An 11,490-nucleotide genomic window follows, 5' to 3' on the forward strand; every position below is an offset into this window, starting at 1 on the left:
TAAGCCTTACACATAATCTAGAGAACGCAATAAAAATACGATGTACAATGGTTATTTTATAACCTTATCTCTAATAATTAAGACATCCCTAAAAATATAACAAGACATTGTTGGTAAGAGATCACCTCTTCATTAAAGGAAGGCAAGTCTTTTCTTCTCCTTTCTTTTTTCTCCACCTCAGTAGATATTCTAGTACATGACACTCGTAAGATAGCATCATTGCATATGCCCTTAAAAACCATATGCCCTTAAAAAGCAAAAGATAGAAAGTGATCGCCAGAGGTCAGGAAGATCTAACCCATCTCTGCTCGCCATGTGGCGCGAGAGGCACGGTTGAGATCGGGGGCTTTTTTTCTTGGTAAAGACGAAAATTCGTTGACTAAGCTTGACAGGCCTGCACATCGGCCCAAACAGCCTTCGATCGTCCCAGTGGCACTCCACCGAAGCCCAAGAGAAGTACGGTCGCTACGCCCAGCTCCAACCATCGTTCACCCCCAATTCCACCTTCACCTCTCTCTCCACCGCCGGCGTCCGGCGACCGCCGCTTGCCGGCCTACCGGCGATGGGTCGCGCATCCACTTGATGGATCCGTCGGCGGCAGAGCCTGCGCCACCACGGGCCGCCCCGGGCAGAGGGGCGGACCCAACGGAGCGGCGCAGGCGGTGGTGCGGGATCACAGTCCGCGGGGCCCTCGTGATGCTCTTCCCCATCGCCGTGTCATTCCTCTTCTCCTTCCTCTTCGGCATCGCTGGCCTCCTCCTCGGCGGGCTCTCCTCCAACGCGTCCGTCTCCATGCCCTCCACCTGCCGCATCCTCTCTACCGGTCGGCCACAGTACCTTCCCTCCCGATTTACTCCCATGCTGTTTCCCGAGCTTAGGAATCCAACCGGGTGCTGAAGTTAGCATGCAAATTAGCTGTCTTGGTGTTTAGCGTGGAGAACTTATTGCAAATTTTGTGATATATATTCCATTTATGCACTTTACCATCTGCTCCACGAAGTCTAAGAGCTGCTTACGTATTCCCCACTTGCTGTGTCACTGTGTGGATTTCGATGCGCTATCACTTGGGTAGTTGGGTGTGTGTTGGATGCTGATTACACTGTGGCTCAGCTAGTGAGCTTAGGATGTGATTAGTTTTCCCTTTCGGTTTGGACCGAGCTGCGTTGATCTTTAGCCTGATGCGGTTGTTGGCGCATTGTAGGCCTGGACATTCGGTCATCTAAGGTTTGCGAGCTTGGACTGTTGAACTATAAAGCTAAGCATGTATTTTACCCCTCGAGTAATCGAAGATTCCGCTGCCATGATGACTATTACTGGGCTTCAGTTTTTGAGGTGAGAATTTATATTGTGATTCTACTTTGGTGTTTGTTTCTTTAGTGGAGCAGCTCAAAATGTTGTTAAAGCTGCTGGTTGGTTGTTTCACTTGCTTTATCTTCTTGTACCAGGCTACCAGCACAGCGACATTTAATACATCTTGTATTAACTACTTTTTAGCTATTCTCACATTCAGCTCCTCTAGATTTGGGCTGTCTAATGCTTTTAACTGATAACAATATATACAGACCTTTCATGCTTTGTGCGTGCTATCAACTCCCACATAAGGCAATAAATGATGAACGATTCTAGCTGTAGTTTCTAGTTTGTTGATAAAGAACCTGTAAAAAAAGGGCATGACATATTTACATTTCAAACATCAGCTTCCGGTTGTGCACGTCTTTCAGTTTACATTAGTATTCACGAGGATTATTTATGTGTTTAATTAATTAATGGGTGGGGATATAGGTATCCAGAATTTAGGAGGAGAAAGGCCATGTGTGTGCAAAACTAAATTACATAAGAAGATCATGATACTAAAATGCACAGTCTCTCATTTCTTTTCCAAGTTAGTTTCACTTGCTGAAGTAGCTTAACACCTTCCAAATTTATCATATCAGATACAGAAGATCATGAACATGTTCAATTCCCACAAACCTCATAAGAAAATGACGTGTCAGCAGCAGACCATCGTTTTAGGTAGCTAATAAAGAAAGAAAACAGCAGGTGTTAGCTCAACAAATCAAAGGATCACCTGATAGGACGGACAAGTACTTGTATTGACTGCAAAATACTGCTCAAAGCTAACTCAACATAGCAACAAATGTGGGTATCGTAGGCTTACGTTAGTGCCTAAGAGACTCAGGAGGCTGATACTCTTTGTTGTAAGCCAGAACTTCACAAAATGTACTTCTCAGCACGGTAGAAAAATTGACGGGCAGAACCTACCATAGGTAACAGAAGCAAATGAGCAAACACCTAGAGTTACTCAGATGAGCAATCAGCACCTTATTGAGCAAGCTGGGGTCCTTGAAGAGAAGACGGGATTACAGAAGAGCCTTACGAGTGCATTCATCTGATCTTGTGGATCTGCGATGGCATCACCATGTGTGCCGCAGCCTACGCCGGTCTCACCTTCGCCTCGACGTGCACGACGGTTGCGAACTCAACGGTACTGCCACCTCTCCTATCGCTCCCGTGCGGGACCCTTGTAGAGGGCATGCTGTCGGTGCCTGTAACGCTGATGGCTGGGATGGCGTGCCGTGCTAGGACAGCGTCTCCGTTGGCGGGTTCACCGTCGCGTTCTCTGATTGGGGCGGCTCCTCCCACACCGATGACCCGAACCACGACATCAGGGGGGGGGGGGGGGGGCACGAGGCAGCGACGGAGACAAGCAGCGGACGGCTCGTCGTGGCAGAGAATGGGGGCCGTGGGGGTGGGGCCGGGAGGTGATTTATGGGGCGTGCCTGCATGGGATGTGTGGGTGCGTGGCTAACGGACTGGCGGTTGTTACCCCTTTCCCGGGGTTTTTTCCCGTTCTTTTCTTCTTTTTGTTTTTCGTATGCTGGAAGGGGACGGAAGGAGGAGTAACTATTACGACGGCAAACTCCCCTTTAATAGTACAGATTTAGGTATTCTCACATTCAGATCCTCTAGATTTGGGCTGTTTAATGCTTTTACTGATAATGATATATACAGATCTTTGATGCTTTCTATGTGCTCTCAACTCCCAAATAAGGCAATAAATGATGAACAATTCTACCTGTAGTTTCTTGTTTGTTCATAAAGTCCTGTAAATAAAGACACGCCATATTTACATTTCAAACATTAGCTTGTGGTCGTGCACTGCACACTGCACAGCCTGCCCGCAGTCTTTCAGTTTACTATTAGTATTCACGAGTATTACTATATGTGTTTAGTTAGTTTTTCTCACTTGTTGTGGATGGATACTCTAGGTTGAATACACAGAATATTTTTCTGGTCAAACATCTTATGCAATGGCAGAAGCTCCAAAAGAGGCTCTTCCTCACAATTGCCGGCCTGATTTTGGTGCTGTATGGTCAACAACAGCAAAGTTCAAGGTACACTACTATGGAACATCTAGTTCACATGAGAAAGAACATCTAGTTCACATGAGAAATCCATAATGTTCTCTCCAGTGAGTTTTTGAATCTTCAGTTGTTTGCATGCCCTTTGCGTATATCATGTTCAGTTATCAAGAGGTCATCATTTTATTATCGTCTTCTCTTGTAGGTCAATGAATCATACAACTGCAGATACACACTGGGGAGTACCAAAGCTGACATTTATTCAGACAAGCTATTCAATTGCACTGCTGAGGATCCTTCAATAATTGAAATGCTGAAGAGGATTTTTGTACTGTGAGTATATATGCCCTCTAATTTTCTACCTGCTGCATGGGCATCGCCTTACCTTCTCATAATGTGATAACATCATGTTAATCAACATATCCTTCACCAGAAGTTGATAGCCAAAAGTACTCATTGCTCTTATTTGCTCTGGTAATCTGACTAGCTCTAGTGCTTTATGGTTATCAATTGGCTTTGTTTCTCATACTCTGGTTGTATTGTTGCATCACCACTTTATGTCAAGCTGTAAACACTAGGAACTTAAGAACCTAGTATCTTATAGTACTCGGGTTGGTAAAAGGGTCACTTTTTTCCCCTTCACTTCTTATAATGGTCATTTATCTTAAATATATTAACATTTCCTTCCGTTTAACTTGAGATTGAAACATGACAGGTTTTCAAAGTTCTGCAAGTCAAAAGATTTCAGTTCGTGGTGGATGCTTGGATATGCGGCAGCAGGGGTTGTGGCGGGCGTGGTGAGCTCTATACTCATCACCATAGCAGTAAGAGTCCTCCGAGGAGTGTTCCTTGCTGCCGCCAGGCGGGCTGTGAGCAACCATAGCATCAGGGTCTTTGCTTACCGTTTCAAGCGGGCGTGCCTTCTTGTTGCGTATATATCTTTCGTTGGCTGGATCACCTTGCAGTACAGCAAAATGGTTGGGCTGAAGGAGCTTGTGCTGGACTTCAAACTCCTGGAGAGGTTCTTGTAAAATGTAAATGGGTTTCGGCAATGTATATCAAATAAGCCGATCCCCTTGTGTGATGTAACCTAGTGTAACTTATCCTGCCTTGCTTCGATATGCGGCCGCCCATGAACAGGTGGATGAATCATGGGTGGCTGCAGTTGGCATGGAGTAACTCCCATCTGTTGTAACCTGCAGTGCAACATGTGTCAAAAGCATCCTAATGACAGTTGGGGGGCTCGGAAATATGGTCTAACTTTCTGGCTGTGAATGCAGATCACGGTTAAGGGGCTCTTCGATTCGCTGGAATTTTTCTCTGAATCGAAGAGGCCCCAGCGAGGATGGTTATGAACATTCTTTCAAACTGAATCTTTTTGATGGGATCAGAGGTACGTGCTGGACGAACCATGCCTAATAGAGCTTTTCGGTTTAGAAAAAACTCTGCCTGATAATATGGCTCTTTTACTCCGGGAGCCTTCTTTGAGCTGCTTGGAATTCAGAAATTTCATCTGGAACAACAGTACTTCCAGAAGTCCCCGAAACTTTTTTTTAACAGAGTGCAGCTCTCATGATACTTTTATATACTTTTTTTTTTAAATATGGTGGTACATAGAAACTGTCTGTTGCCATTGCATGGTTCTTTCCTGGAAGGAAATTTTTTTGGAGCCGTATAGTACGTTTCTGGAGCCCTTTAGACACGAACGGCCATCTCCGACTGGACATGACCAAGTCTCGGACTATTCCACTCAGCACTCAAGCTCAACACCTGCTTGGCCTCGTCTTCCATTTTGATGCACCCACCCACCATGTCAAACGCTCCCGTTCTCCTGCGCGTGCGTCGGTGCGTGCACGGGACCCATGGAATCTGTCGTCCCCATCATCCCGTCCGCGATGAAGAATGGTCAAGTCGCCTCCCCGGTTGACCCCCAAAGGCCAAGACTAGTATGAAGCAGGTGGCGCGAGCACGGCCGTCCCGTGCGTGGCATCCACGGCACCAGCAGCACGGCAAGTCAAGCTCGGCTCGCAAGGTGGCTGTGTCCGGATCGCGCAGCGCAACCGATGGATGGCTCGCGAACTCCCCCGGAAGCCGGCGACGACGTTCCCCGTCACGAGCTCCTCGGCCACTCCGTTAGGAATCCTTTACTAGTCAACCAGACAGAGACTTGCACGGCAAGCAGTTGATCCCGTTTAGAATATTTTTTAGCAAAGATTCCGTTTAGATTAGACAACGGCTGTGCTGCGCTGCGCTGCCGCTCTGCCCAGGAAGCAGCGCGCCGGCCGAGCCGCCGCACTACTGCATATAATTTGTGTGGTAGGTAGTAGGTACAACTGTCTCAGGTCAAATATGTCCACCTTTCTAAATTTCAGTAGTCTGTCTTTTTGCGGGGCAAATTAAGTACTCTGTTAGCAGCCCCTCATGCACAAATACTAGTGTACTATTGTGCATATTTTTTTTTCAAAAAAACTTCCAATCTATTCATCTTCAATCATGGCAGTACAACGAACACCAGAAATAAAAATTACATCCAGATCCGTAGACCACCTAGCGAAGATTACAAGCACCGAAGCGAGCCGAAGGCGCGCCGCCGTCAACGCCCCTCCATCACCGGAGCCAGGCACAACTTGTTGTAATAGATGGTCGGAAAATTGTCGTGCTAAGGCCCCATAGGACCAGCCCCCCAGAACAGCAACCGCCGTCGATGAAAAATAACGTAGATCGGAAGGATCCAAACCGAAAACACACGAACGTAGACGAACAACGACGAGATCCGAGCAAATCCACCAAAGATATAACAACATAGAGTAAGGATGAAACCATAAAATAATAACTTATTTTGAACTGAAGCACACAAGAATTGGATCATCGATCGCAGTTAGCTGTTGGGCGAGTGCGCACATGTCTTTTTTTTTTTACTTCTTCTCTATCCAGGGGAGAGTGCGCACATGTTGTGTTTAGTGGCATTTCTGGGAAGCACCGTGCCGTGCCGGCCGAGACGTTCCCGACACGCGACCCCCCTATAAAACCATCTCCAGCAAGACGTCTCTTGCCATCAGTCAGCTTACCAGATAAACACCAACAGAAATCACTTCCCAGCCACCAAAGACTTCCCATTCGATCCGATCACCACAAAAAACCTCAAGCTTCTCGACCGGTTTATTAGTTGTTCAACAGCCAACACCATGAGCTCTCGGATGGCCGGAGCCACGTTGCTGCGCCACCTGGGCCCCCACCTCTTCGCCGCCGCCGAGCCGGCGTCCGGGCTCGCCGCGAGCGCGAGGGGTATCCTGCCCGCCGCCGCGAGGATCTTCCCCGCGCGGATGGCCAGCACCGCCGCCGGCGCGCATGCCAAACAAGAAGGTGACGCTGAAAAGCCCGAGAGCGCCACAGCGCCGGAGCAGAACAAGAAGCCCGTGGCGAGCTACTGGGGCATCGAGCCGCGGAAGCTCGTCAAGGACGACGGCACGGAGTGGCCGTGGTTCTCCTTCAGGCCGTGGGACACGTACCGGCCGGACACGTCCATCGACGTGGCCAAGCACCACGAGCCCAGGGCGGTGGCGGACAAGGTGGCGTACCTCATCGTGCGGACGCTGCGCGCGGGCAGCGACCTCTTCTTCCAGCGCCGCCACGCTAGCCACGCGCTGCTGCTTGAGACGGTGGCGGCGGTGCCGCCCATGGTGGGCGGCGTGCTGCTGCACCTGCGCTCGCTCCGCCGATTCGAGCACAGCGGCGGCTGGATCCGCGCGCTCATGGAGGAGGCCGAGAACGAGCGCATGCACCTCATGACCTTCATGGAGGTGACGCAGCCCCTGTGGTGGGAGCGCGCGCTCGTGCTCGCCACGCAGGGCGTCTTCTTCAACGCCTACTTCGTCGGCTACCTCATCTCCCCCAAGTTCGCGCACCGCTTCGTCGGCTACCTCGAGGAGGAGGCCGTCCACTCCTACACCGAGTACCTCAAGGACCTTGAGGCCGGCTTGATCGAGAACACGCCCGCGCCGGCCATTGCCATCGACTACTGGCGCCTCCCCGCCGACGCCAGGCTCAAGGACGTCGTCATCGCCGTGCGCGCCGACGAGGCGCATCACCGCGACGCCAACCACTACGCATCGGACATCCATTACCAGGGAATGACGCTGAATCAGACGCCTGCGCCGCTCGGCTACCACTGATCAGTTCAATGGACCACCATAGATCGATGCCTGCCCAGTCCTTCCGCCCAGTCCACCGCTGTCACCTACTACCACTGCCGCCGACGTTTGTCCCGTTAATTTGAGATGGATTGTTGCGCGCGCAGTATGTTTATGTCCATGAGTTTTTTGTGTCACTTTGTACCCAAAGATATGTTTTTGTAAGCCGGTAATTCTTGTACATATGAATTGATTACTTTTCTTGAAAAAAATATGTGATATTTGGGTACAAAGTGATACTATTACTTGACAATAAAATATTTTTAACGGACGTGCAATATGCATACTTTCCTAGGCAAAATACCACCCACCAAAACATCTCATCGTTAAAGCTCTTAAATCATAAAATCTCAATGGATTACCATATTGACGGGTTGTTGATAAAAGAAATCCATATATGCTCTCCGATCTATTACTATTTGCACTGACCATGTTTAGATGAATGATCTCCAAGAGAGATGTGTGTATGTTAGTTGGGTTACCTTGACAGTAATCTATCCCAGTGACAGAAAGAAAGAAATCTATTATGTTATTTTCACTAAGGATGAAAAGATAGCTACCTAGTTGTCTCGGTGACGAGTTGGAGGTAAGAGAATATATTGTCATTAAAAGATAGCTGCCTAGTTGCCTCGGTGATGAGTTAGAGGTAAAGAGAATATATTGTCAACATTACGTTACCCTCTGTTTAATGCAACACTCTACTTTTACTTAATACTCCTAGAGATGCATGCTGGATAACAGTCTCGAGCAGAGTATTAGTTGTATATGTAGTTGGATAACAGTCTAGAGATATAGGGACGTAATGACTATATGAAATCATGATGTATATTATCAATCATGAAAATGTAATTTAATCGATACACAACTGTAATTTGTTCACCACACAGATGCTATGTTTTTTTCCAGAGATGCCACTAGTGAAGTTATGGATCCGGTCATAATCACGACCTCGATCACTTGTGTTGTTATTCTTTACAATCTGTACCATTTTTATTTTTTGTTTTATAGATCATATGATACGCTTATCTTTGTAACTATCAAAGCTGCGGAGATTGATAACCTCATTAGACAAGTTGGGGCCAAGAAGAAGTTCATAATTGTATGCAAGTACTGATAATTAACTCGTAACTTGAGCACCCCACGGTTTGATAACATTGGTTCTTCACTGAGGGAAATATGCTGCTTCCTACAAACCCTTACTCTTCGTGGTTCAGCGATTTCCTATAAATATAATTGGAAGTGCTACACCGAATGCTTGACAAATCACGAGAATTGATTCAAAGTTGTGAAAGTATTCATGCACCACCCTTGCCATATCCCCATGATCAACATATATGGGCCCATCCATCTTGAGGTTACCGAGAAAACTCTTGCACTTCATGTTATTGGCATGTAGGTTAAAATAACTGTGTATCTGCGCCCCCTCCTTCGGAGAGAGCAACCTGGATTGTTGGTGCACCATGGTCATCTTGAGTGATGCTAGACCTAGAAATTTCTTGTTGAGCAATTTGTGTAGACCTCTCATGCGCAGAAAGAGGCTCAGGCTCCATATCAACACCTAAGCGCAAGATCAACTCAGTGGCAATCCAGGTCCAGAGCTTGGTATTACTATTACCTATGAATTTTTCACTCCAACTTTTCAATTGTCCGGCCGCAACCCTCTTTTTAGCATGCACCCTCTTAAATAGATTTTTAATTCGCGTGATATCCATACACCAGCTACCACATCCTTGAAGCATGGCAACTTCGGCTAATAGGACTCAAATTAGAAGCGGCTGACAGAGTGGGGATTGGCGACAAGATCCATAAGCAGCGGGTAGTGGTCATAAGCAAGGTTTTGGCTATCGATATGATATTTTCTTTGCCTTAAGATGGAATTTGTGGATATGCTGGTTACCCAAAAATACTACACAACTACCACTTGAAATATTTCAAACAAAATTTAAATAAAAAATTCTAGCTTATACAAATAGGTATTGAACTCCCTAGATAAAAAACTATGAGGCTTACATGATGGTAGCCCTTCTAGGTTAAACATGTTTGTACATTATTGTGAACTTACGTCTGTAGTTAGTACTCTATGTGATAACATCTTCTAGTATGGGGCGATGCAGTAGATAAAAATAGAAAAAAAATATACATCTTGGGACTCAAAACTGGCTAACGTGTTGATGCGGAGGGCACTCTCTCACCCCTGCACCACATCCTAGTACTATCCGACGAGAGATGGTGCCATATTTAGGTATAGATGTAGCGTTTAAATTCAAAATGTCAAAACAAATCGGTATTTGTTTTTGGCATATGCTTATTTTATGGGAGCACCTACTGGTCAGTCGACTGAGCCCCATACTCATTTCAGTCGAGCAGGGAGGAGTGGAATGCACTGTTTTCATTTCTCCAATGCTTGACGTGTTTGACAAAACACAAGCCCAACCGGCTTGCTTAGCTCTTACCTATACATCCCGGTTAGCTATGCCACATGCAATGTAACCACAAGCATCAAAACATGCAATGCACAATGATGGGCAGTGGAAGGAAACCAACAACGCATGGACACTCCCTGCGAATTAGTAAAAATACTTCAATAGAAAATGAAAGACCGTGGATGTCGCCTAGAGGAGGGGGGGGGGGGGGGGTTGAATAGGCGATTAAAAATAATTACGGTTGAGGCTTGAACAAATACGGAATAAACCTAGCGGTTAATTTGTCAAGCACAAAACCTAAAAAGACTAGGCTCACCTATGTGCACCAACAACTTATGCTAAGCAAGACAAACAACTATGTGATAGCAAGATATATGACAAGGAACAATATGGCTATCACAAAGTAAAGTGCATAAGTAAAGGGCCCGGGTAAGAGATAACCAAGGCACACGGAGACGACGATGTATCCCGAAGTTCACACCCTTGTGGATGCTAATCTGCGTTTGGAGTGGTGTGGAGGCACAATGCTCCCCAAGAAGCCACTAAGGCCACCGTAATCTCCTCACGCCCTCGCACAATGCAAGATGTCGTGATTCCACTAAGGGACCCTTGAGGGCGGTCACCGAACCCGTACAAATGGCAACCCTTGGGGGCGGTCACCGAACCCGTACACTTTCGCAACCCTTGGGGGCGGTCACCGAAACCCGTCAAATTGCTTGGGGCGATCTCCACAACCTAGCTAATTGGAGACTCCGACGCTTGCCGAGAGCTTTACACCACAATGATTGAGCTCTGAACACCACCAACCGTCTAGGGCGCCCAAGCACCCAAGAGGAACAAGCTCAAGGGTACCAAGCACCCAAGAGTAATAAGCTACTCACTTCACTTCCACGTATCACCGTGAAGAACTCAAACCGATGCACCAAATGCAATGGCAAGGGCACACGGAGTGCCCAAGTCCCTCACTCTCAAATCCCACCAAAGCAATGAAAGCTATGGAGGAAAATGAGAGGAAGAACAAGAAGGAGAACACCAAGAACTCCAAGATCTAGATCCAAGGGGTTCCCCTCACATAGAGGAGAAAAGTGATTGGTGGAAATGTGGATCTAGATCTCCTCTCTCTTTCCCCCCAAAAACTAGCAAGAATCCATGGAGGAATTGAGAGATAGCAAGCTCCAAGAGGTCAACAATGGTGGGGGGAAAACTTGCTCAGATCTCTTAGGTTGGAGGAGGAAGAAGGGGGTATAAATACCCCCAAGAAAAATATGACCGTTGTCCCCCGGGCACCTGGACAAAAGGAGTCCGGGCACCCGGACAACCCAGAGAAAAAGCCACTAAACTCCGAGCACCCAGGGGAAAACCCTGGGCACCCGGACGAACAAGGGAAGCACAGCGGCAGGGGGCCGGGCACCCGGGGGGTCCCAACCCCGGGCACCCGGAGGGGGCCGAGAGGAGGAGGCGGAGGAGCCCGGGCACCCGGATCCAAGACCCCGGGCACCCGGGGTGATCAGAGGA

General features: G+C 47.6%; 2 protein-coding genes across 2 annotated transcripts; both read left to right on the plus strand.

Annotated features, from left to right (window-relative positions):
* Nucleotides 1–426: 426 nt before the first annotated feature.
* On the plus strand, nt 427–4,612 carry LOC123054418 (uncharacterized). Its single transcript, XM_044478194.1, has 5 exons — nt 427–823; nt 1,202–1,332; nt 3,270–3,395; nt 3,568–3,695; nt 4,078–4,612. The coding sequence occupies exons 1-5, from the start codon at nt 583–585 to the stop codon at nt 4,391–4,393; spliced, it is 942 nt and encodes a 313-aa protein (XP_044334129.1). The 5' UTR covers nt 427–582; the 3' UTR covers nt 4,394–4,612.
* A 1,814-nt stretch (nt 4,613–6,426) lies between these two features.
* On the plus strand, nt 6,427–7,735 carry LOC123049909 (ubiquinol oxidase 1b, mitochondrial). The gene has a single exon (XM_044472761.1). The coding sequence runs from the start codon at nt 6,548–6,550 to the stop codon at nt 7,532–7,534; it is 987 nt and encodes a 328-aa protein (XP_044328696.1). The 5' UTR covers nt 6,427–6,547; the 3' UTR covers nt 7,535–7,735.
* The last annotated feature ends 3,755 nt before the right edge of the window (nt 7,736–11,490 follow it).

This window comes from Triticum aestivum, chromosome 2D (assembly GCF_018294505.1).
Source record: "Triticum aestivum cultivar Chinese Spring chromosome 2D, IWGSC CS RefSeq v2.1, whole genome shotgun sequence".
Taxonomy (NCBI): Eukaryota; Viridiplantae; Streptophyta; class Magnoliopsida; order Poales; family Poaceae; genus Triticum; species Triticum aestivum.

Excerpts from the sequence above, each read along its gene's own strand:
- LOC123054418 (XM_044478194.1), top strand. The coding sequence starts at position 583 with ATGGATCCGTCGGCGGCAGAGCCTGCGCCACCACGGGCCGCCCCGGGC. Across the intron at positions 1,333-3,269 it reads ACTGGGCTTCAGTTTTTGAG|GTTGAATACACAGAATATTT; the intron begins GTGAGAATTTAT and ends TGGATACTCTAG. Across the intron at positions 3,396-3,567 it reads CAACAACAGCAAAGTTCAAG|GTCAATGAATCATACAACTG; the intron begins GTACACTACTAT and ends CTTCTCTTGTAG.
- LOC123049909 (XM_044472761.1), top strand. The coding sequence starts at position 6,548 with ATGAGCTCTCGGATGGCCGGAGCCACGTTGCTGCGCCACCTGGGCCCC.